The sequence below is a fragment of the Brassica napus genome, chromosome A3, assembly GCF_020379485.1.
Source record: "Brassica napus cultivar Da-Ae chromosome A3, Da-Ae, whole genome shotgun sequence".
In the NCBI taxonomy this organism is placed as follows: Eukaryota; Viridiplantae; Streptophyta; class Magnoliopsida; order Brassicales; family Brassicaceae; genus Brassica; species Brassica napus.
Genome location: NC_063436.1, coordinates 21125813 through 21152642, shown reverse-complemented (window position 1 = coordinate 21152642; position 26830 = coordinate 21125813). Strand labels below are relative to the sequence as shown.

Sequence of the window (26830 nt, the reverse complement as noted above, 5' to 3'; positions counted from 1 at the left end):
ACGGAGAGATTTCTATTCTTGATAATGTTCTGTCTCCGAATGTTAAGCAAAATCTTTCAAAAAACAAAACAAAAGTCTTCTAAATATAGGACAAAAACTGTTTGGTGATGCAAATTGAAAAATCGTTTTGGTATTTATTAATACTAACCCCCTTTGTTATCTCCATACTTTCCATGCAGCCTTGGGTCTTTTCCAAGGTTTTGATCTAAGCCATGACTAAACCTCCTCCATTTTCTCTCACGGCCTTTGGCTGTGTCCTATTCTTCTTATCCTCCTCTGTTGTTTTAGCACTCACGGACGCAGAAGCCTCGTTCATTGCGCAGCGACAGCTCTTGACATTACCCGAGAACGGCGATCTTCCTGATGATATTGAGTATGAGGTCGATCTCAAGGAGACGTTTGCCAACAATAGGCTTAAAAGAGCTTATATCGCTCTCCAAGCATGGAAAAAAGCAGTCTATTCAGACCCGTTTAACACCACCGGAAACTGGCATGGTCCGCACGTGTGTGGCTACACAGGCGTGTTTTGTGCACCGGCTCTTGATGATCCTAGCGTCGCGGTTGTGGCCGGCGTAGATCTTAATGGTGCAGATATTGCGGGACATTTACCCGTTGAGCTTGGTTTGATGACGGATGTGGCCATGTTCCATTTGAATTCGAACCGGTTTTGTGGTATCATACCCAAGAGTCTCGATAGGTTGAAGTTAATGTATGAGTTCGATGCCAGCAACAACCGTTTCGTAGGACCTTTCCCTTCGGTTGTCCTTTCGTGGCCGGCTGTTAAATTCATCGATCTTAGGTTCAATGATTTCGAAGGTCAAGTCCCTCCTCAGCTTTTCAAGAAGGATCTCGATGCCATTTTCTTGAACAACAACAGATTCACTTCCACCATTCCTGAGTCTCTTGGAGAATCCTCTGCTTCCGTCGTGACCTTCGCTCACAACAAATTCAACGGTTGTGTCCCTAAAAGTATTGGGAACATGAAGAATCTCAACGAAATCATATTCAAGGACAACCGTCTTGGAGGTTGTTTCCCATCAGAGATCGGAAAGCTAGCCAATGTGAACGTTTTTGATGCTAGCATGAACTCATTCACGGGTGTTTTACCGCAGAGCTTTGTTGGGCTTACTGGCGTCGAAGAGATTGATATCTCTGGAAATAAACTCACTGGGTTTGTGCCGGAGAATATCTGCAAGTTGCCTAAGTTGGTTAATTTGACGTATGCCTACAATTATTTCAATGGACAAGGTGATTCATGTGTCCCAGGTAGTCAGAAGGAGATTGCATTGGACGATACACGTAACTGCTTGCCAGATAGGCCTAAACAAAGGTCGGCCAAGGAATGTGCGGTAGTGATTAGCCGTCCCGTTGATTGTAGTAAGGACAAGTGTGCTGGTGGCGGTTATAGCCCCTCTACACCATCGAAGTCGAAGCAACCATCACCGGTGCCATCTCAGCCAGTACATAACCCACAACCACCTAAAGAGTCTCCAAAACCAAATGACCCATCTGACCAGTCTCCTGTGAAGTTCAGGCGTAACCCACCTCCTCCACAGCCGCATCTTCCGGTGGTTTCTCCTCCGTCTCATATTCAGTCTCCACCGCCTCCGGTATATTCTCCACCGCCACCACCAATCCATTCACCACCACCACCAGTACATTCTCCTCCGCCACCAGTCCACTCACCACCACCGCCCCCACCAGTCCATTCACCACCACCGCCGGTTCATTCTCCACCACCACCGCCGGTTCATTCTCCACCCCCACCGGTTCATTCTCCACCACCACCGCCGGTTCATTCTCCACCCCCACCGGTCTATTCTCCACCACCACCTGTCCATTCACCACCACCCCCAACACCAGTGTATTCACCACCATCACCGGTTCAGAAACCACAAGCTCCGAAAGAGTCACCACAACCAAATGATCCATATGATCAGTCTCCAGTGAAGTTCAGACGCAGCCCGCCTCCGCCACATCAATCACATCCCCCAACGGTTTCTCCTCCACTTTCAGTCCACTCACCACCAGCACCTGTCCATTCACCACCAACAGTGTATTCATCTCCACAACCTCCAAAAGAGTCCCCACAACCAAATGATCCATATGATCAATCTCCAGTGAAGTTCCGACGCAGCCCACCTCCGCCACATCAATCACATCCCCCAACGGTTTCTCCTCCAGTTCCAGTTCATTCTCCTCCACCCCCAGTCCACTCACCACCACCACCAATTCATTCTCCTCCACCCCCAGTCCACTCACCACCACCACCGGTACATTCTCCTCCACCACCAGTCCATTCACCACCACCACCGGTATATTCTCCTCCACCACCACCGGTACATTCTCCTCCACCACCAGTCCATTCACCTCCACCACCCGTTTATTCTCCACCACCGCCACCACCAGTCCATTCACCACCGCCACCGGTACATTCTCCACCGCCACCAGTCCACTCTCCTCCACCACCAGTCCATTCACCTCCACCACCAGTCCATTCTCCACCACCACCGGTATATTCTCCCCCGCCGCCTGTCCACTCTCCTCCACCACCGGTTCCCTCCCCACAGCCACAGTCGCCAACCCCAATTCAATCTCCACCACAAACACCGGTCAACTCTCCTCCCCCAGGAACACCGACACAGACCACAGAGGCACCACCTCCAAGTGATGAATTCATCATACCACCATTCGTTGGTCACCAATATGCATCGCCACCACCTCCAATGTTTCCGGGCTATTAATATTAGAGAGATTTAATTCTATATTATGAATCGCGTTGTGAGAGAGAAAAAAAAAGATCAGAAAACTTGAGGAAGACAAAAGAAGAAAACAAATGATGGCAATGTATCGAAGTAGCATTAACTCCTTACAAAGAATCATATGAAGTTTGTGTAGTAACAATTAACATCTTTTTTGGTACATGAAAGATTTTACATTTTGAAAGTTGTTATGCTTCTTCTCTATTGTGTTGCTAAGGCCGTTTCACGATTATGGTATCCTAGAATCTACAGTTTCCAAACTCGATCTTAGGTGAATTGAAAATTAATGTATCCAATAAGCATGATCTTCACAACGGGAGGTTAAACCGTTGTTAAGAGTTTTTCATAAATTAGGTCTCAAACAAGTTTCAAATGCAAAAAAATAAAGGCGGACAAGTTAAAAGTTTTAGTATTGAACAACAATTGAATATATCTCTCTATGATCATCTTCAAAAGCATTATAGAAATGCATAAAGCGAAGCAAAACTTAGAAGTGTTTTGAAAATTGGTACTTTATTCAGTGTTCATATCAATCAGGATGTTGAGTTTGAGCTGAAGAGAAAAGACAAATAAGGGTCACAACGTTTTAACCACCAAAGAATCGATTCTAAAGTATTGCATATACATCAAAATCCCTTCTCTACACCATTCAAAAGCTCTTATTGGTCTTCAGAAATTAGTTCCTGGACACAATCTGGTCTCTCCCCATCACCTGCCATTCAAGTTGATGGAACTGAGAACACCTCACAAAACACATAAGCAAGTATGCAGAGTCCTAGGAGGCTTACGTTTTCGAATAACAGAATCTCTGGTCGAATCTTCAGTTTTGCAAAAATACTGAGAACCCTATTCCAATCTCCACTAACCTGTATAAAAGCAACACACCTCACTCAGTTCAACTTTTACAAAATCCAATATAAAACAAGTCACAGATCAAGAAACTTGCTGCTTCACCTCATTCTGAGTACCAAAATGTATGACCCAGCTTCTGTTTTCATAAGCCATGCAACTGTACTGATCTCCATGACAGCAAACCTGAATATTACAACATCTTGAGTTGGTTTCTGGTAACATAATCTTCAATAAAAAAAAAAAAATGAAACTTACGGATTTAGATATACGTACCATGGACACAAGACGGTATTTAGTGAATAAACTGTCACCTTCGTATTTGAATATCTCACTAATATCAATTTCAGTAGCCAGAACAGAAGTGGTAGCAAATATATCTTCTTCAGTCTCATTCTTCTCCCACTCCACAGCTAAACAATTCCGTTAAAAAAAAAGAACCCTCAAAAAAAAAGTGCATTATAAGAACCAAAATACACTTTGATAAGCTCTTACCAATTGTGAAAACAGCTGGAAGTTTACTGATCACACGCTCAACATAGTTTTGTTTTCCACATCCTTCCTTGTCACAAGTCATCATCATCAAGGCGATTCTGATAACCTTAAGGATGTTCTCAAATGCGAAATCCTTGAAGGCAGGCTGTGTCATAAAAACCATAAAAAACATTTCTAGCATCATTTTAAGGAAAAAAAGGACGCTTAAGATAATAAAATAAAATAAAAGTTGACTTGCCTTGATTTCCCTGAGTGAGCTAGCAACCACGATTAGACCGTAAGAGCGTTCAACCGGATATACCGTAACCAATTTGCACCTGTTACAAATCTTTTTCGCCACTTGGTGGTATACTTCAAACTTGGAACTCAGAGGTTCTTCTACACTTCTCCAGAGAGGTAAAACCTCCAAGATGGTTACCAAGAAGTCGAATACACCGTTTGCTTCCTGAAAAACAAGATATATATGGAGGTTAGAGAAAGAGTAACTAACCATAACCATAGATCAAAATGTCTTAGAGGTCAGAGACTCAGACCAGAGGATGGGTGACGTTTAGATTGCTGAGAAGAAAATCACGAAGCTGGGTGGAAGGGGTTACGGCGTATTCACCATCTTCTGTGAGGCTGTGATGTGTTTCTTGACAAAACTCCAACAGAAAATCGCTTAAGAAGACGCTGATTTTCAACAGAGACTGCAACAACAATCACGTTCTTGAGAGACTTTACGATCAGATCACGAGGAAATGAGATTTAAGTAAATAAAACCACCTTGAGTATCATATCAAGAGCTAGAACACGAGTGCGTTTGGGTCCTCTTTAGATTCCTCTGATTCTCTGTACAAATAGTTAAACTGATTTTTCGGAGAGGTTCTATGGAGAAAGCGTCAATGTAAATGAAAGGAGCTTAGTTTTACTACTCACGGATCAACTTTCTGGTGTGTTTCTTCGACTTTCCCCGCTTCGTGGACCTTTGGTGACTCCATCTCCACTATCGATTCGGAATCGGCGAAGTTTACTGCTGAATCTTGGAGAAAAATCAACAATGGCTTTCTTTTCTCTCTGAATTTTCTCGGGAAACAGAGAATATTGCGAAGCTTTGAAGAGAAGAGAAGAGAAGACGAAAGGCAAGGATTTGAAGAGTCAGAGTCGGTTAGGTTTCTCCACGTGAGGGTCACGTGGTTTGTTCTGAAAGAGGCGCGAAAATTGAAGATGACATTACATCATCCATCTCGTAAATTCACAAAGCTTGTGATGTTTAAATAGGGAAGGATTACTCCTCTCACCTCATCAACCAAAAATTTAAGAACAAGACATCATCGTGATTATTATGAGAATTTAAATTTCTTGACAAAACGTTTTAATATTGAACTTTGTATATTAGATGACCCACTTCAACATAAGAAAATGGGAAAAAAATATTTTTTTTAACGCTGATTTATTATGATAAACATTTATGATAATTATTACATAAATAAACGATTCGATAACCGACAATACTATCTGACTTATGAGGATCTACGCTTAGCTGCATCATCTGAGCCGTCTTATGAAAATCCACTCCTAACCAAGTTTACTTGCACCATGTCGAAGATCTCTTGTAAATTTTTCTTTTTATAGTCTACATTAATAAATCATTATTTACGAGACTTGAAACTTAAATTTTCTGTAATCTGCAAGAAAATTGTATAGCTTGAGATCCGATCTAAATCTTGGTGTAGAAGTGTTTAAACATTAACCAGTAGGCTACGGTGGAAAAAAATATTTAAACACAACTTTTTTAACGTCTATATTTTAGACATGGTAGTTGAGAAAAATCAATAGAAAAAAAAAGAAACCTGTTGGGCCTAAGAATAAATTATTGGGCCAAGGAAGAAAGATAACTGTCTTTTTTTTACGTATCGCGAGGGATGGTTTTTCTGCACGACGAAGGCATAATAAAAAGCAAAATGGTCAAGTCGTGAGACTTCACTCATCTATCTAAAACTGAAATACAGTTTCGATTCGAACCCCCTTTTGTTACCATTTCCAATTCAATTCGATGGAGGACGACGACAAACAATCGCACGAGGGGGCGAAAGAACCGATTCAGCGAGAGGATGCCGAGAACGCGGCGGAGTCGCCGCCGAAGAACACCGGCGGATGGGGATGGGGGTTTTCCGGCTTCTCCGTGCTCTCCGATCTCCAGAAAGCTGCCCAAGATATCTCTCGCAATGTAACGAATTTGACCTAATGTGATGAGTTTGTGTGTATTCTGAGATCCGACTAATCTGATCCTTGATTTGTAGGCTGCAGCAGTGGCGGAGAAAGCAGCGAAAAGCATAGCGGATATGCAGGAAGGTGATGAAGAATCAGAATCAGAATCTTCTGCGAAGGGAGAAGAGAAGGCTGAAGAGCCTGAGGATAGTGATGATGAGAGTCACAAGTTGAAGAAGTTAGCTTTGGCTAAGTTGGAGGATGCAAGTGAAGAGTCTCTTCTTAGCCAGGCAAGTTTTTCTTGCTTCTTATTGCGGAAGCTCACTCTCCATGTTCATGCCATTATTCCTTATTTGCTAAGAACAGAGGCGTGCCTGCAGTGTATTGAAAAAGTGTATTGAAAAAGACATTAGCTTTAGGCCCCGATTAGTATGAATTTTTTAGGGCTCCAAAATTTAAAATAATTTATAATCTAATGGTTTAGACTTATTTTTTAAAAACCCTTTCCATATAGTAGACTAACTAACCTTCTGAATTCATGTATTTTTTTCATATATGACATAATATAGCATAAACTTATTCTTTTACAGCGTTAGATTTGTGTATTTGGTAAAAGCGATATATCATATTACAAAACTGTTTTCATTATAGTTGTAATAAGTTTATTTTTAAAATTTGTCTTAGGCCCCTAAGACTCTTCGCACGGCAGGGGCTAAGAATTTACGGGTCTTGGTCTTTTCCAGGGTTTGAAGGTTTTTGATGATTCAGTTGAGAGTTTTGCTTCTGGAGCTTGGCTGGCACTAGGAAATGCATTAAAAGGAGGCACAAGTTTGGTTCAAAAGTATGTTACTTTCTGTTTTCTCTTTTGTTTTACTAAAGGCTTTCACTATTTTTTACTCTGTTTCAAACTTTGTGGATGGATATAAGCTTTAGTTCCACTGTTGTAATGCTCCTTAAGGAAAGTGTGAATCTGTATATTATTTACTTCAGTTTCGGAGGCTCTAAGCAATTAATACTTTGCTGACTTAAGAACCCCATGAACTTAATGGATTCTTTATTCTGCTAAATTTGCTTGCTTCTTTGGTTCTCCATCACCAATAAAACGTTGGGTAGGCTATTTGTGTCAGTTTGCTGAAGATAAGAATTCTTTTTTTTTTTGCTGGCAACTGATTAGACTGTGGTAGCTTAACGAACCAAGAGGTCTTGTGCTGCATTAATTGGAACTGCTTTTCTTAGGTGGAGACAGTTTAAGCTGTTGATGCCGCGTTGTTTCTTTTTGTAGGCTTGAAAACAGTGTCCAGCAAGGTTCTTCGCCTAGGGAAGCTGGATCTGATGCACCGTCTCTATTGGAGGTTTGTGTCTTGTTCTGTATTTCTTTAGCTTAACGTTTCGTTTAGATCTGACTTCTGATCTGCAGACGGGAAAAGCATTAACTGCCAAAGGAATGCAAGTTCTTGAGTTTGTGGGCAAGGAGACTATGGATTTGTTGATTACAGAGACTGGTCTTGGAGTTGACAAGAACGAGGAAGGCTTTAAGGATCAAACTATTGAGGAAGTGACATTTGATCGATGCTTTTACATTTACGGTGGTCCGGAGCAGCTTGAGGTGAGATACATTTGATCAAATTTTGTTTTTTTTTTTTGGATAATTTATATTGTTTTTCCTCATTTTTCTATATGTGTTGATTCCAGGAATTGGAAGCATTGTCAAGCCACTATACTCTGTTGTTCAACAGGAGAAAGGGGAAACTGTCACAAGATGAGAAATCGATGTATGACGGGAAGCTCAAACAGATCCAGCAGCTGTTTAGCTTCGCTGCTGAAATGAATGGAATTAAAGCAGAGTCTGACAAAGGGAAGCAAATAGATACCAAAGCTGAAGGCAGTGATGATGACATGAAGAATTTACATAACTCGAGTGTCAGCAAAGCTGCTGATATGGCTGCTGGGTAATCATGAGTATTCCCTTATGTGTCAGTATATTTGACTGTGATCTGTTTTTTTTTTTAATTTGCTCCTCACTTTTGGTGTTTTTAGGTTCACAAACGCTTTAACTGGACTAAGCGTAAACGATATAATCCAGCGGACTGGTGGCAGGCTTGAATCTCTTCACTCAGAAGGAGTTCATGTGCGAAGAGTGTTCCCTTATTAACGCTGTTAATATATTGAAGATTGTTCACTCTACCACCAGTATCCAACTAATATGATTTTTTTTTGTTCTGCAGAGACTTTCAGAGATGTGCTGTTTTGCAGTCACTCATCTGCTTATTCTCGGTAAGTCCATGATATCTCATGCCAACAAAGTTCAGGATGAAGACACCGAAGCTTTGAAAATCGAGTGGCCAGAGGATCCTACTGAAAAAGCTAGGCTGATTAGAGGCAAAGCAGAATCGATGGCTGGATTTGTCGAAGCAGTTTCCAACAGTTTTATAACAGGTTGGTCTACAATTATCCAACTCATTTAGTATCTCATTTGTTATATTAGAAGGTATACAAGGAACTTCTTTTCTACTGAATAACCCAAAACAAAACAGAAAACATTTCTTCTACTGTGAAGGTTTACTTAGCATAAATGTACTTTGATAACGGGTCCTCCATGTAAATGCTTGTTTGTGAAAATCGAGAGAACTAAAATACTCCTTTCCACATTGCAGGTATATCTGATGTATCTGAAACATACTCAGCTGCGATCAAAGGAGCTTCCACAGATGATGATTCGAAAGATAATCTACTGAAAACATCAACCATGGAGGAAAAGGCAAACACTTTTAATGATAGTCTTCGCTCTGACCAAACTACAGCCATCACAAAGATCCAGGAAGGACTTCAGTACCTATCCTTTGTCGTGATATCTACCTCAATGCCTTCTGCTTAATATAATAAGAGAGTCAGATTGGTATTATTTGTGGTTTGCCTTCTTTTCTTGTAGATATTATCTGTTTCGCTAGTTGCTCTTATGGTCAGTTTGCTTCAACTTTAGCTTTGCTTCTCTGTTGTTTGGATCTTTGAAAAGTTTGATAAAATCTGGAAACCAAACGTTAAAACAAGGGTAGATAGATTAGTTTTTTTTCAGTTGTCGAGTGTTGCTTCCAAAGTTTTGTTGGTTGGACGTTCATTTAATTGTGCTTTCAATATTTGCCGACTTATGTATTTGCGTACGCGTTTGAAAATATATTCGTCGGTGTGAAGGGCAAGTGGTTAGCTAGGCTTTGAAATAAGCGGTAAAATTTTCAGGGTTAGTTAAGAAGTGGGAACTAGAAGAAAGAATATAAGAAGATAAATTAATGAATGCAAATAAAGGAATGAGGAATTGAGGACAACAAGAAGGATGTATGTCTTTTATGTGGAGAACGACAAAAACAAGAGACCACCTCTTTTTTTTTTGCTTGTCTCATTGTCTGTATACTCTTTTGATAGAAGTGGTGGGTAATCTTTACGGAGCAGAACCTGACCCGGACTGGAATGACACATTCAAGCAACTTTGCTCTCACTGGCTTGTTTTCTTACCTTACATAATCGCACATCACAGACAGTGTGATGCAATTGGCGAAAAGCTTGAAATCGATTCATGTCTATATGATACTATGAAAAGCCAAAGATACAACGTCTATTACAACTTGGGTTCAATAAGTCGATAGTCTAGACAAGTGGGAGAAGGAGTTTTGTTTTAATTTTTGATAAAAATTATGTAAATAAGTAAATAACCATTCTTTTACATGACTAATAAATTTTATATTTCATAAAAAAGAAGAAATATTTACCAATCTTCTGAAATGCTTATAAAATAATGCAAATAAAGCAATATAGGTTTTGTGATATAGTTTATACAAAACGAAATCATTGGAACTATATAAACATGAGAAAATTTCTCGAACCGAGCCAAAATTTTCTAACTTGAACCAAAATTGTCAAACCAATTTATAAAATAATTTGAATATATGTATATATATATATATTCTTTTATTTTTGCAAAAGGCTTAAAAGATTTATATATTAAATTAACCAGTTTCAAATTAAACCAAATTATATAATCCTGAGCTGAATATAAAACTAATCCTTTGAATATAAAGAAAATAAAGAAAAAAATATGTTGGAGTTTAAATTCGCAATCCAAAGTTTAGTAACGTAATTTTATAAGAAATCAATTTTTCTTAAGTATGTCACATGAAACAAGAAGTAATCAGAAAATAAGCGCAAATTTTGTTGCTTATACGTACGCTTAATTGTGCTATTATTCTATAAACATTGCTTTCAATATTTGTTGACTTATGGATTTGCGTACACGTTTTGAAAAACATTAATGGGGATGATTGATTAGGCTTTAGTGGAGTAGAAAATTTACTTTAAAATTTAATCAGTAGGATATTTTGATTTAGTTTTAAAGAATGTATCTTTTTTACAGCAAAAAGATGGGGCTTTAGAATGACAAAAAAAAAAAAAAAGATGGGGCTTTAGAAAATAAAATTTTACAACTACTTTTTGTTTTTTTTTTTTGCTGTAGCTTTATTTTTTTGACTGTAATTTTAAAAATTAATATAAAACATGATTGATAATATTTAAGGTTATAAATGAAAATTAAAGTTAAAATTTCTTCCATACAATCCAAGGTGCGAAGGACAAGTGGTTACTTGGGCTTTGACATAAAATTATCAGGGTAAATAAAAAGTGGTACTAGAACAAAGAAAATTAAAAAAAAAAAATGAATGCGAATAAAGGAAAAAAGCTTGTGTGGTATCTATATATATAAAAAAATGTTTGCCTCACTCCTGCTTTGCCACGTCATTAAGTAGTTTAACCATAGAACAACACGTGTCCCTCTTTTTTAGTACGCTGCGTTTCTATATTTAACGTGAACATGTTTTTACCACTTTTTCCATTAAAGCCCAAATGGATTTGAAAAGTGCAAACGAAGGCCCAAATACAACAAGCTAATTACATCTAACCAAACTGTTAATACTAAAAATTAACACACTAAGATGTAATTAGAGATTTGAAGAGAGATCTAGAAAGAACTAGGGGAAACCTCATCGTCTCTACTCTAACATCGACGCTAGAGACGTTTGCCACCACCGTCTCCCCATGATTTTCAATCCCCGTGAAAACTCCTACCTTTACTACATCAGGCCTTCAATAATTGGTGATGATTTCTTCGCAGATGGTTGCTGGGAGAAGTATACTAACTCTAACCTTGATTCACCAGAGAAAACAAAGCCCACACCTGACTTAAACAAGAGTACTATTTAGAAATCTCTCCCCGTACCAATATAGAACCTGATATGATGTATGGCGGTGATAGTAACGTCACGACATGATCTGACGGTGGTGTTGCGTTTTGTTGCCGCCATTGTTGTTGCGTTTTGTTGCCGCCATTGTTGTTGTTGTCCACCGTATGGTCCTCCGGCTGAGAAACGCAAGAACATTCCAAATCTCAAAATCGGAAATGTTGAAAATCGACAAAACATTGAAACTTTCTAACAAATTAATTATCATTTCCATAAAGCTTATACCTTTGGGACAGAAGGAGGTGGAGGAACATAGTAAACATCTTCTTCGTCTCTTCTTCGTTTCTTCTTACAAGCTAATAATCCATCGGAAGAAGAAGACGACACGGCGGAGACGGCGAAGATGGAGTTCGAGAAGGCCCTCCGCTGCCGCCACTTGAGGGATTGGACGGTGGTCCTGAGGATGATGGAGGGTTTAGAGTAGGGGGTCTAGGAGGAGTGATAGGTGCGGTAGGAGATCCCAGTGTAGTTGGAGCGGGTGGAGACGGCTGAGTTGGAGCGGGTGGAGACGGCTTAGGAAAAGGCGGCGAAGATCCCGGCGTAGATAGAGTGGGTGGAGATAGATTAAGAACAGAGGGTGTAGAGGGAGAAGACAGAGGAGGAAATGTGGGAATAATGGGTGGCGGCGAAGGAGAAGAAGAAGGTGTGGTGGCTGTGGAGTTTGATAGTGGAGATGGTGGCTAATCCAGGAGACGGCTCCGAGGACAATGCTTTGCTTAGATCTAAATAAAAAAGGAGAGAGGAGGCTAGGGTAAAGTTAAAAGGAGGGAGGAGGCTAGGGTAAAGTTAATTGAATTTATGTTTTAATCATTTTTCTATGGGGATGATTTTTTGGACAATGAAGCTGTTATGGGGTCCCACACGATTCTTTGAGTTATTTCTTTCTATGTTATAATTTTATAAATGCGTATGTTCTGTTTAACAATTTCTTACAACAGTTTTAAATTTGGAAACAAATAATTGTTTGCTGTGATTATCAAGGGAGAATACGATTAATGTACCATTATGATAATTTGATATTTAATAGCGTTTTAGAAAGAAAAGATCAAAATAGTCTTTTTTATTTTGAATTTTTTAATATTTAATTTTTTAAATTTTTTTTTAAACTATATCCCTAAAACCACACTCCTTAACTCTAAACTCTAAGTTTAGATTTGATAACCCTAAGAAATTCTCTTATATTTACTATTTAATAAAATTTATTTTGATCATTTTCTTCATTGATGGTCATTTTTGTGACAAAAACTCAAAAAATAATATCCTAGAGAATTTCTCAAAAATATATGTGAATTAAAGGATAGAAATGCAACAAATTATTTAAAGAGATCATTTGGTCTTAAAGAGATACGTATACACAAATTATTTTACAAAAAAATATTATTTATTGTATTAATTGCATTAAGAGGAGAAGGCGTAATAACAATTTTTTGCATGTGTGGAAAATAGTTGGAATTCTTCTTGCTCCAAAGCAAAGAAAACAGCTGGACTATTGCATTAAATCACATACTCAAAGCCACTTACTACGTCATCTCCAACTTAAAACCTTATTTTAAAGGGATCAAAATCTCAAAATGAAAATGTGAGGGTTGATTGCTCTAACTATGAATCCTCAAAAAAATCTTTAAAAGTTTATTTATTTATATTGTAATCTTTCACATTAACAAAAGTTATTAATATGGATAAAACTTCACAAATGCATATAAAATATACGTTTAACACGTTATTATAATATGATACAATACTTTAATATTATTGTTTCTGGTTTACACAACTAATAATTAACCGACTTAATAATAAATTTTACTCAAAATGCTTGGTTAATCTATGATTACAAGTTTGTCTCTTTCCTCACTATACTCTTTAGATGCATCCAATACCAGAAAACTACTAAAAATTATGTGATGACACGATGAAAAAAAAAATACTTATCAATACGGTATGGTATATTTAGTCTTCAAATACAATAATATATACAAAATTTAACTAATATGTATATTTTAAAATATAACAATTTATATTGAATATTTACTCTAACTATTTATATAATTTCTAAGAACTCATCCCGCCCGTAGGGCGGGCCGGCCCTAGTATTCGATAAAAAAGTGAAATAAGTTTGTGTGGTATATTTGACACATAGCGAAATCATTGGAATATAAAGCTGAGAAAAATTCCCAAACTAAGCCAAAATTTTCAAGGGAACTCGGATCAAAAGTCTCAAACAATTTATAAAACAATTGAATAGAATTGAAATTTGAGAAATATTCTAGAATAACTCTAAAACATTTTCATCACAAAAATAATCCACAGAAAGAAAAATTACCAAAACAAAAATTAATTAAAGATCTTAAAGATACATATACACTAAAGTTAATTGATAAAGAGTTATGGTTTAGTTTTTTTGTGGGTTTAGAGTTTAGGGTCTATAATTTAAGATTTAAAGTATAAACTTTAAATTAATAATAAAAAGATTTATTTATTTAATAAATTTAATAATAAAAATATTGATTTATTTAATAAAATTAATAATAAAAATATTGATTTATTAAATATATTATTCATTAGAAGTATTTTAATTTTTTATTATTTGTTATAAATGCCATTTTGATCATTTTTCTCTTAGTAAACTATTTTGTGATAAAATAAATTTAAAGGTTTTTGAGAAAACTGTCCTTAAAATTTATATATTAAATAACATATTTTAAATAGAAATAAACTAAACTATATAAAAATCTGAATCGTACTAACACTTGTTTAATTAAAATTTTAATTTTATTTAAAATTAGTAAATTATTATTTTATGTTATCAATTTTTTTTATAAAAACTGAAATTAGATACTTTTAGATTTCAAAAACCCAAATCTCACTAGTCCGCAATAAATTAATCTAATTATAATTTACTTTCGAAGGATACCTATACTCCAAAACTCAAAATTTAAAGCAATATAAGTTTTTGTGATATAGTTTATACATAACAAAATCATTGGAACTATATACAGCTGCGAAAAATTCTCGAACTGAGCCAAAATTTTCTAACATGAACCAAAATTGTCAAACCAATTTATAATTAACAAAAAAAAACTCAAAATTCTGATTTTTTTTTAATAGAATCGAATAACCTAATACCCACTCACTCGTAAGATGTTTTGGCGGTGAAAATGGGGGTTAGATCGAATTTATTCAACACATAATATTGAAACGTTGAAATAGATCTTAGATCCAAACTGTTTTTGTTGCATGGCTTTAACAAACTTCAACTGGTTTGGTTCGATACAAAGTGAGATAAGCTCATTAGGATGATTGTTGATAATTTTGGATATCATCTTGTGACATGTACTCCATTAAATCATTGGGTGTTTGTGGATGTTGTTGGTTTTTCTGATCCTGTTTTTGAGATATTAATTGCATATAATTAAAATTTAATAACCAAAAATAGTGGAAATTTATTTGTTAAAAATGTATTTTTAGAGTTGAAAAAATTAGTCGTGAAAGCTCTTTTGATCCAATGATTTAAATAATAGTTAATTAATGTTTTTAGAGGAGGATGTCTAAGTTTCGATCTCCATAGAAAGTAGAATTATGTGAATTAATGAAAAAAACTTACAAAAACCTTATAAAGAATTCCCACATGTATAATTGGTAGCCGTAGACTAGTCTGTAATAAAAGAGTTAAAAAAAAATTAGTAGCAAGTTTTTGGTGGCAAATATTTGATGTTTGATTAACGTAGACAGCAAAACGGTTAACTTACATTTATAGCAATCTCTAGTCGGAAGTGACTAATTACCTGCTAATAAAATTACTTACTTTTGTTCTTCTAAATGTTGAAAATGAACTGTTATCCCAAGAAGAGGTTTTTTTTTTTTTTTAACGTCAAACTGCCATCTGAAGAAGAGGTTATACGAACTTTTATCAAATGATTTATACTGAAGTTGAATATCATTTAATGCATGCTAGCTAACTATATAATTTCTATGCTCAATAGATATATACAAATTAAATCATTATTTATCATCCGACAACGAAGGTTTATAACATTTAATATAATATGGTGGATGCATCTTTCCGAGTTTAATTGGTAGCCTCAGTTTGAGGCATGTAGACGTGCATCTCATCCGTTCAACTGTCCGTTTTAACCATTTATTTTATAAATTGCAAAATTGTTTTTATTGTTTCGTCAACTTGGTAACTACCAATTAAATTTTATAAAAAGAATTTTTTGATAGATGGGATACATCAGTTTCAGTGTAGAAGCACCGTAGCCTATTGGTTAAGGTTTAAAAGTTTCTACATCCAAATATGGGGTTCAAATCTCAGATTATGCAATTTATTGCAGATTACAGGAAATTCAGGTTTCAAGTTCCGGAGAGAGCGGTTTATTAAACAATTATGCAGACTATAGAGGAAAGGCTTGCAAGAAATCTTCAACATGATGCAAGTAAATCTGGTCAGGCGTGGATCTTCATAGGACGGTTCAGATGATGCAGTTAGGCGTAGGTCTTCATAAGGCAGGTAGTATTGTCGGTTGTCGAATCATTTATGTAATATTTCCTATATCATAATTGTAAAATCATAATAAATCAGCGTTAAAAAAAAAAGATACATCAGTTTCAGTTTGAAAAAAATTTAATAGAACACATACCAAACTTATGTCAAAATTAAACAACGTATGTATAGCCGTCCTAAATCCTAAATCTTAACTTTAAAATCAAAGTAGAAAACCGTATAAACTAACTAACTTATTTTAAATTTTACATTTTCTTAATTGTCCCTTGCAACTATTAATTAGTCGGAGAAATATATTACATAATTAGTTCACTTTATAATTGTTCGACTTTGAACATCTCGTTATACTTATAGTATATATCAACTTCAGAGATTCGCTTCGCCGTCCAACCCCGCCTGCAGCTCGCAGTCAACTTTTGTTTATTGCAAAGATAAAGGAAAGGAATAACCTCTGATCAAGATAAAATAAACGAAGGCTTTATAATTGATCAAGGTTCAAATTAAAGGTTCTCACAAGTCAAAGAAGCTCTGAAAAAAAGAAAGAAAAAGAGGTGGTCCTCTAAACATACATAATTAATAGTTATCCATATTTAAATAATAAAAAAATTAACGAGGTCGTACCTTATAAAGTTGTGGATCACGTAACATGACTAGATGTCCCTAGATGTCGCTACAACTAACACGTGTTTGCATCTGATCCGTTGAATCTGGATTAACATGCTCAAACTACAATTACAGCTCCACAAATTACTTATTTCCAAGCATTCCAGAAATTGGGAAGGTCTCCTTTCAAATACTAAAACCCTTCAATTTTCGGGAACCAAAACATACGATTAGAAACGAAAAGAGATTTTCGAAATGAAAAGACTATGTAAATCTCTATCTGTTGACAAAATAAAATGTAAATCTCTATCTATCAAGAACAATAACTTCTTATATTTCTTTTAGTCAACAAACTTGATAAATTCTCTTAGAATGGAAACTAAACCTTTTCAGTTACTTATATTAGGCCTTTAAGAGATTTGTGATATAGTTTTGATCTACATATATTTTTTGATAATTTTTTTTTGATAAATCTCTACATATAATTAATTACACAAACTATCATCATTAGACACTATATCACAAAAGTTTCCATTCTACCTTGGGATGAGGTTAAACGTCTTACTGAGTTAAAGTTTTATTTACTATAAGTATTCAGCAACCTTTATTTTGTCAAAAATGTATACCCTTATCTTGTGTTTATACCCATTTGACAAGTTACGCGGTGGATTAAATTAATTAAGAATATGGCTGAAGCTAGACATTTCTTGTCTGAGACGGGACCGGTGTTTCCTCACGTCTTCTTCGTCAACCTCTTTTCCATTATTTCGATTATATAACTCTATTTCAAACAATGTTCTAAATAACCGCTTAAGCAAGAGCTAGGTTTCCAAAACCATGATAATGATCTTTTAAACTATCTAAAAATTATAACGCTATAATAATAAAATGCAATAAAATTAATTATTGATATATTTTATAATTTATGCTATATAATACTTCATCCGTTTTTTAATATAAATCGTTTTAGAATTATGTATATAGATTAATAAATCATTATTTTTTTTAGTTTTCTAAACAAAAACATCATTAATTATTTATCTAACCACGAATCAACCAATAATAAAATAAAAGATATATTATCATTCGTTATATAACATTAAGTGTTAATAAATTTACATAGAAGCTGAAAACATCATATAATTTGGAACATAAAAGTTTTTCTAAAATGATTTTTATTAAAAAAAGAAGTATAATATAATTTTATTAATAAATTATATAGTATACTATATATATTAAGTATATTGTTTTGTTTTGTTTTGTAAATACTTACGCTGTTTAGATAACCGTGTAGGCCTCCAATTAAGTGTTTTGGCATTTCCCTTTCTTGAACTGATTCCAACATTCCTCTTTTTTCTACAAAAATAAAATATTGATAGTTTATCTTACGTTTGTTTTTAGTTCCACGTCGGATTCTAACATTAGATGATTAAAACCAACCCATAGAATAAAATCAAAGAGTAAACCACAAGCGAAAGCAAACCAACATACACAAACAATTCGGAAACCGAGGTGAAATATATAAGAAATGTGATTCATTATAAAACTTTGCAATTTACAAGATAACTACTTTTACAAGAAAAAATTTTATTTACAAGATAACTTGGATATGTAGCTTCCGGTTTATGGGATTATAGCTGGTGCAACATCCCCGACCAGTTTCTATCCGTATAATACATGTTGAAAAAACCAAAGAAAGCATATAATTTACATTAATTTTTTAACCAAGTAATTAATTACAGAAATCTCATAAGGAATTATAATCTCATGGAAGATAGCCAATCATGTAAGGGGAAGGACGAGGGGTCGAGGCGGAGTAATAGTAGGGGCCTTGGCGTAGGAGAGCGGGCGGAGCCTGAGGAGCGTTCCTCAAGAAGACTTTCGCGGCCTCAGCCACCACTACCGCAAAATCCATTGTTTTCTTCACTATCTCTATACAGAGCTCTATTCTTTTTATCAACATTGATCCTCTCTTTTCTTTTTCTTTCCCTTTTTTCCACCTTCAAATTCTAACTCATCTTCTTTGTCTTCGTATTTATAGAGCAACACATGCAGGCCCTGTGATTTATATGTGTATAACTAAATAATCTTGATTATTTTTTATTTGAGTAAAATAACCAAAAAATAATGACGTCCTATGGGTTTCTAAAAAAAGAAGAAGTAAAGCATTGACTTTGTTAAAAAATATAAAGCATTGACTTGGTTTTAGCTTTTCTAAAATACCCAATCAAAATTTTAGAAAATGGCAGTACTAGAAACAAAGAGTAATTCCAAATATATATATTTTTCGTATGAGTTATTAACTATTAGAAACTATGAGGATAATTATGAATCAAAATTATATATTTAGTATATAATAAAATGGAATAATACTTCATTAATTGTGTATTTAACAATTATAAGTTATAAATTCATACAGCTTGTTTCAACTTTGAAAGCCATTTTTTTATGAAATTTCGGTTGATTGAACGAAAATAACCAATCGATCTCCCAAGCTTCGAACAGATATTGGGGAGAAATATCAAATTTAGGTCATATTACTTTTCGTGAGCAGAGATAAGGCAATAATGGGGAAGAAGGATTTTCTGTTGGTTTAAACATAACTTATGAGTTGAGCAGCAAGTTATTAGGCCATTTTCCTTGAGAAAGAGAGGATCTCTCACGTGTGGAAATGATTCAAGGACACAATGACAATTCCGTTAATACGTTAGTCGATTAAGGTGTGCAGGGACTTTAACACATAATCAAAAAGCAAAGTGACCCTCTTTGCAAATTAAAATTATGAGTCCTATCAACTAATTGCATACTTAAACTTGATCCACTTAGCAAATTTTCACCCTTTGAGACCCAATTTGATTTAGTAAAAATTCATTTCTCCAAATTGAACTAAACAATCGATAAGGTTCTTATCCGCATATCTTATATCAATGTTAATACTTTTCTTCCAAAACATTGTTAAACCTACTCAAACCGGTTGGATTAATTCTCTATACATTATCCTGCAAAGTGATTTTATACATATTTTTTGTACAATCATTTTTCCTAAAAAAATATGACATAACATACTATAAATAATGACATAACTTATGTTTAAATGTGATATTGACGGTTACATTTAATATTAATTTTTATTTTTGTTAAACTTTTTAAACTACGGTATAACTCATATATCATAATTAAAATAAATCTATTAAAATATGACATTCAATAATATAATAATAGAAATATAAAATACTTTACAAATTTGAAATATTATTTAATTCTATTTTATAATCATACAATTTTTGTTACTAAAGAAGATTTTCAAAATCCTATTCAATCTTTTTAAAATTTTTTAAAAATAATTGTAATACCAATTGTTTCCATTTGATATTTGCAAATTTTAGAAATTCTGTTTAGTTTTATGTATTCTTTGTATTAAAACTTTTTTATACAAGTTGATTTAATATATCTTAACCAAAAGAAATAAATGAAAAGCTATCTAAGATTATAATTTTAAGTATATATATATATATTCTTAAATATAATTTAAAATAAATTAAATTGGTTATTTTATCTTAATTTTATGTTTAACTTAATCAATTTTTATATAAAATATTGGTATAAAATAATAAATTTAAAATATTAAGAAAAATATTTTTAAATATAACTTAAATTAAAAAAATTATTTCTAAACATGTTGCAGGAAAGTATATACTCATAACCCAACCATTCATGCAAATATACCAAAACATTACGATAATTTTTCGTTTCAACTAAGAACAATATTATTCATCTTTCGATTTCAAAAACGTTGAATTGTCGGGTTTTGAGGTCACTCCAATCCCTGATAATTTCATGTCATAACACAAATTGTTTTGGCAATCCCTCATTTTGGATAACTTTTAGGTATTTAGCCATAATATTTGACCTCTCCCCTTCTTCTTGCACAACCTTCTTCCTTTTTCTGCAGCCAACTTCTTGCTTTCCATCCTTCATGCCATTACTCAACTCTTGTGTCATCACCACCAGCACAATAATTTCTGGTTTTCCTGATAGATTTTGGAGGTCATTTTTGCGCATCAGGTTTTTTCGGATTTCCCCCAAAGAACAAGGCTCATCAAAACTCATCCAAAAACACATGACCCTTAGGAAACCAACACTTTTGAGTCTTGAAATCTTTAAACGCTCATGCCATTAAATTGTTAGGCTTAACATTCAGGTCAAGACTGTTTCTTTCACGCTCTTTATCTTCATAATCGAATAATACCAATCCTTTTCCTTTGTTCAGGCCTTGTGTAATAATCAAAACAGGCTCCAAACACAAAATAGAGTGCAGTGCAATCGGGTATAACTCCGCCTCTTTCACTGAGAAATTCACATGATTCACTTTAATAGCTTTATCATCTCTTGTATTAGAAGCAGATATCTCCTCATTTCCTTGAGAACTTCCTTGCGATTTTGGGTCTCCCTATGTAAGGGTACAAGTTCCCCAACTTGTGCTTCTTCCATAACTCCATAGAGTGGATCATACATATTCAAATCCTCAGTCTCTTTGTCCAATCCTTCCTTAACTTTGTTCCTTATTTCTTGAACTTCCTTTTATCTCTTCTTGACCAGTAAGGGACATATGCTTTTTCGTGATTCAACCGTTGAAAAGAGAAAAAACGTTTCTAATTTTTTTTTCTTCATAATTACAATGGATAATAGCAATGTTACCCCCTAAGCAAGTTCATGGCTTTGGACATCTGCAAAGGATTAACGACATTGAAGAGAACCTGAACCCGAACAAAATCTTGAATAATCAGTTTAGAAGGGTCTAAAGCTACCATTTTCACTTTACTAATCAGATCTCCCAAAGCAGTTAACGTTTCCATAGTGTAGTAGTTAACCTGAATGTTACTTATCCGCACCTACAATGGTATGAACTGAAGATAATCTTCTAGTGGATTCTATGCCCATATATGTCGAGTACTAGAGTCCATTCGTTGAAGATATGAACCTCTTTCTCAAGCACATCCAGAAAGTCGTGCTTATTTTTAAAAATAAATTGAAACTTTTCTCAAGAAGCACTCCATGAATTCTTTCTTTTTTTGCCATTTTGTGGTATATTAAGGATGAGCCTTGACATCCGCTGACACTCCGGGTTCAGGGCCCTACCCATAAGGCTGAGTTAGTTATCTTCCGACAAATTGAATCCCTAGAGATCTGGTACGGTAAAGAGCACATCGTCCTCTTGAGCTAATGTCATTAAGGCTATGTCCATATATAGTCACATACATTACTTTCAAAAGCTTAATTCTCAAGAAATGAATTAAGATTACACTGTCAACTACCCAAATTTCAATAAGTGAAGAACATGTAGTTACAAACACTAAAATGTATTTGTAACTACATCATCACTAATGCTACCCTAAAGGATCGAACCACCTTCACTCACTGAAAAGTTAAGAAGACAGTAAAAACATGATTTGACCACCTTCACTCACTTAAAAAGTTTTAAAAACACACTCCAATGACAGAAAAATAAAATTCACAAAGGGTTACTAGAGAGCATTTTCTCGGCTCCACACTCATCAATTCTTTATGAATTTTTCAAAACTATTATATTTGTATTTAGATAAACTGAATTGTTTAATTATATTTAATTTTTTACCAATTGAAAAGGCACAAGCGCTAGATAATCTCTTATTTTGACAATTTCTCAACAGAGAATGGATTCTTCTTTTTTTTCTATATGTACTCTCTCTCACTTTTTATTTTCCCTTTTTTTTTATTAATAAATGTTGTTGAGAAATTCTTGCAAATACAATCACTAATAATACCCTAAAGGATCTAGATAATATACATACTGGCTAGAGATGGTGACTTTGTGGCCTAAACCTATCAAGCTCGGAGGAATAACTGAAACTAAGCCAATTCAAACTACAACAGCTTCTCATTCCAAGCTTCCCATTAAAGTAAAGAAAATGGCTTCATACTCAACTTTGTACTCCAAGGATGAATCCACTACAGATAAGCCGCTCAAGGTGGCTTTTGCTAATGCCTCAGCATCACCTTTAGGCGAACGAGAAACACATGAGAAAAGACGATATCGACAAAGGCAAGAGAGATTTGCTGGATATCTCTCACGATACCATAGATCTCTGAGTTCTGCATGTTACGAGTGTTGAGTTGTTAGTCAGCATCTGAAAATCTGAGATCCCCATAGCTACTGTAGTGATGATTCCCAATCGGAGAGCTAGGGCTTCTGCGATCAGTGGGCTGGTGACAAAGTCTTGGGTCATCGCTCCTCTGTGCTTGCAAGTTCCTGTTGAATCCCTGAAGATCCAGGCGAGACCTGCTCTGTTCAATAGCTTGTTCCAGGCGGCGTCCGTTTTACATGTCATTCTCGTGTTCTAGTCGGGTTGGAGCTGAAGCCTTTTAGGTAAGATCTTCGCTTGATTGGCTGTTTGTTCCTTAAAACCTTGCGCGAAAGTCCATTCCTGAGCTAATCATAGTGCTTTCGTAGCTACTTCCTCGGGAAAGAAGGTCTGATCCATGAAGATTAGCGTGTTGCGAGAAGTCCAAAGAGTCCAACAAATCCAGGGGAGGATGTATTCATGATGGTGGCAAGCATACAACTTTCCTAAATGCCTCAACCTTTTAAATTACAATAATAAATGAAAGTGTCCATAGCAAAAACATCAAAAAATATCATTTTTTTTGTTTTATAAATTCATAACCAAATTTCAATTTAATGTTTCTAATCCAGTCTTTCATGCACAGATAACCAATATTACATCATCTTTTATTTATCTTATTTTTATAGTACTAACAATTATTTATAATTTATTTTTATCTGGTTATCTATTCTATTAAAAGGGAAGCAATCTTAATAAATCTACTTATAAAGATTGTTTGGACTCTTTCATTTTTTAGTCCAACCTATTATATATAGGTATAACTAAATCTTATAACCAACCTATTTTATAGCAACCAAATAAAAATCTCCTACATTTAAATAAAACATATTACTGTTTATTGACTTTAAATATTATAATCTAAACTGTCGACCTATAGCCTTTTAAATATGTACGTAGGTTTTGTATGAACCATTGTTCTATTAGTAATGTTTATATAATATGTTTGTATCGAATGATGGTATGAAATTATTATAAACCAACATTATACCTCATATAACAAGAATTTAATGAACCATATATTAGATATCTATTATTTAAATGAGTCAGTGTTTTCATCACAAAAATATAACAAATTAGTGTTTTCATCAAAGCATTTTAACAATTTACAGGTTTGGTAAAATGTTCATACCTAAGAGAGAGTTATATAAGAGTGTACATATATTTGAACAAAAAAAGAATACATACAAAATCTTAAATTAATTAATTCATGAATTATATAATTTAAATAAATTATTTTTTTGACATCATATGATTTTGTAACATAATACTTTACAATATTTTCAAAATATTAATTCATAAATTTTGTATATAATCTAAAAAAAAACCCGAGCTTTCAAAGCGCGGATCAAAATCTAGTTCTACTATTAAAATACAAAAATATCACTATGTAGCCATAAGACCATTAATTATAACCATAACAATCAATCTTCATCTAGTAATTATATCCAAATTAGTATAAGACTTCTAACATAAATTATATAAATAGATATCTTCTATTATCTATTATGTAGGATTAAAATAATATAATTAATAAAAGCTGACTTAATCAGAAAAATAACTAATGTAATAAGATGCCCTATTAATTTTCTTAAAAATGTGCTGCCGTAAGCCAAAGTTTCATTATTTACAATGGAGTCATGGCACTGCCAATAATCCAAAAGTCCATTAGGAAGATAATAACACTACAAGAAAATAGCGGCATACTGAGAGAAAAAATCATCGGTATATCGTCGGAATAACGCTATTCCGACGACATACCGACGAAAAAAATCCTCGAAAATAACTCCTCGGAAATTCATTTTTCCTCAGAAATCTCTCAGAAATTTTCGACGGAATTCCGAGGAAATGAATTTCCGAAGAAATTCCGAGGACCACAAGTTCGTCAGAAAGTCCTCGGAATATTCTGAGGAAGATGTCCTCGGAATATCCCGAGGGATACACTTCCTCGGAATATTTCCAAAATTAAAAAAAAAATTATAAATTTATTTTTTTAAATTGAAATTCGAACATATAAAATTAAAATTGAAATAGAAAACATATTTAAAATACAAAAAATAATAAAATAGTTTTTATAAATAAAAAAATTTTTATAAATACAAAATTAGTTTTAATAAATATAAATATTTTTATAAATATGAAATCATCTTTTTATAAATACAAAATAGTTTTTATAAATACAAAAAATAATAAAATAGTGTTTATAAATAAAAAAAAATGTTTTATAAATACAAAATTAGTTTTAATAAATATAAATATTTTTATAGATATGAAATCATCTTTTTATAAATACAAAATAGTTTTTATAAATACAAAAAATAATAAAATAGTGTTTATAAATCAAAAAATGTTTTATAAATACAAAATTAGTTTTATAAATATAAATATTTTTATAGATATGAAATAATATTTTTATAAATACAAAATAGTTTTTATAAATACAAAAAATAATAAAATAGTGTTTATAAATCAAAAAAATGTTTTATAAATACAAAATTAGTTTTAAAATATGAAATCATCTTTTATAAATCCAAAAATCGAATTTATATACAAAAAACGTTTTGTATATTTAAAAATAGTTTTTATAAATACAAAAATAAAAAAATAGTGTTTATAAATCAAAAAAAATGTTTATAAATACAAAATTAGTTTTAATAAATATAAATATTTTTATAAATATGAAATCATCTTTTATAAATCGAAAAATCGAATTTATATATAAAAAACGTTTTGTAAAATCAAATTTATATAGAAAAAACGTTTTGTAAATACAAAAATAATAAACAATTTATAAAAAAGTTCTAAATCAATTCAACACAACCAAATCACAATTCTAAACCTATTACACCACAAATCACAATCCTACCCAATCACCCTAACAAAAATCTATCAAAAAACTTCTAAAATCATCAAATCTACTTAAAAACCTAACAAATAGGACCTAAGAGAGTGGGATAGGGTCCTTACATAATTTGTAAGGGAATGGAGAGGATTCGCCGGAGAGATCGTCACGAGAGAAGGTGGAGAACGCCGGAAGGAGAGAGAGATCGCCGGAGAGGAAGAAGAGAGAAATGGGGAAGAAGATGCGTTTTGAGTTTATAAAACCTAGGATCCGACGGATAATTCCCTCAGTATTTTCAATTTCAATTTTCGCTAAATATTTGGCGGCTTGTTTGCCTGGTTAAATGAAAATATTCCGAGGAAATTCTGACGGTCACTTAAATATCCGTCGGAATTTCCTCGGAATATTTTCATTAATTCGAGGAAAAAGAATATCCTGTGCATGTATTTCTATTAATTTATATTGTTTCTCGGAATTTCCTCGGAATATTCTGAGGAAATTCTGAGGAACACATGTTTGGGGTTTCAAAACATCAATTTTTTTTGCCCTATATCATTTCTTATACAAATGCAATGCATACCATTCAGGAATCTTTGTATAGATAATCATAAACCATGAAATAACAAAATTTCAAAACGAATTGTAAGTATTCCCTTTACTGTTCATTAAAGTGTATAAGTGTTTCTCTTATGTTGTGGGGATTTTGTTCATACAATCGGAAAAGTGTTATATAAGTGTTTCACTTAAACAAATTTTTGACTTCATAATCAGTCTAAGACACTTAATAGGGGTTATATAAGTGTTATTCAAACCGCAAAACGTTGTTTTCGGTTTAAAAACCCTACTTCCTCGGAAAAGCCTCGGAATATTCCTCGGAATATTCCTCCGAATTTCCTCGGAATATTCCGAGGCTTTTCCGAGGAAACAGAAACCCTAAAAGCAAAGCCCTGAATCGTCGGAAAAGTCTCGGACTATGCCGAAGAAATATGATTTCCTCGGTATTTCATCGGTATATTCCGAGGAAATTCGTCAGAATATTCCGAGGATCTCATTTTCCGTCAGAATGTCCGTCAGAATTACGCTGTTTTCTTGTAGTGTAATAAACCATAAAATAGCAAAAGGTCAAATCCCAAACCCAAAGAGAG

The 26830-nt window shown here is 33.8% G+C and overlaps 4 protein-coding genes and 2 long non-coding RNA genes across 6 annotated transcripts; 3 read left to right on the top strand and 3 right to left on the bottom strand.

The window, feature by feature from the left end:
* Positions 1–20: 20 nt before the first annotated feature.
* On the top strand, positions 21–2801 carry LOC106439857 (pollen-specific leucine-rich repeat extensin-like protein 4). The gene has a single exon (XM_013881392.3). It carries the CDS (start codon positions 213–215, stop codon positions 2742–2744), a length of 2532 nt encoding a protein of 843 aa, XP_013736846.2. The 5' UTR covers positions 21–212; the 3' UTR covers positions 2745–2801.
* Positions 2802–3001: 200 nt separating this feature from the next.
* On the bottom strand, positions 3002–5132 carry LOC106444254. The gene is made up of 8 exons (XM_048776660.1): positions 5025–5132; positions 4872–4937; positions 4640–4795; positions 4107–4551; positions 3888–4024; positions 3717–3797; positions 3551–3628; positions 3002–3474 (listed from the first exon to the last, which is right to left on the bottom strand). The coding sequence occupies exons 2-8, from the start codon at positions 4881–4883 to the stop codon at positions 3439–3441; spliced, it is 945 nt and encodes a 314-aa protein (XP_048632617.1). The 5' UTR covers positions 4884–4937; positions 5025–5132; the 3' UTR covers positions 3002–3438.
* Positions 5133–6012: 880 nt separating this feature from the next.
* On the top strand, positions 6013–9343 carry LOC111197886. Its single transcript, XM_022716652.2, has 9 exons — positions 6013–6315; positions 6389–6586; positions 7040–7137; positions 7579–7648; positions 7714–7902; positions 7989–8245; positions 8334–8424; positions 8522–8732; positions 8951–9343. The coding sequence occupies exons 1-9, from the start codon at positions 6142–6144 to the stop codon at positions 9169–9171; spliced, it is 1509 nt and encodes a 502-aa protein (XP_022572373.2). The 5' UTR covers positions 6013–6141; the 3' UTR covers positions 9172–9343.
* A 1796-nt stretch (positions 9344–11139) lies between these two features.
* On the bottom strand, positions 11140–13664 carry LOC125607068. Its single transcript, XR_007338340.1, has 2 exons — positions 11804–13664; positions 11140–11697 (listed from the first exon to the last, which is right to left on the bottom strand). It is a non-coding gene; the product is annotated as an uncharacterized LOC125607068 (long non-coding RNA).
* A 4536-nt stretch (positions 13665–18200) lies between these two features.
* Positions 18201–18751, bottom strand: LOC106444255. Its single transcript, XM_022716651.2, has one exon. The coding sequence runs from the start codon at positions 18643–18645 to the stop codon at positions 18448–18450; it is 198 nt and encodes a 65-aa protein (XP_022572372.1). The 5' UTR covers positions 18646–18751; the 3' UTR covers positions 18201–18447.
* A 1119-nt stretch (positions 18752–19870) lies between these two features.
* LOC125607067 lies at positions 19871–23859 on the top strand. The gene is made up of 2 exons (XR_007338339.1): positions 19871–23088; positions 23173–23859. It is a non-coding gene; the product is annotated as an uncharacterized LOC125607067 (long non-coding RNA).
* The last annotated feature ends 2971 nt before the right edge of the window (positions 23860–26830 follow it).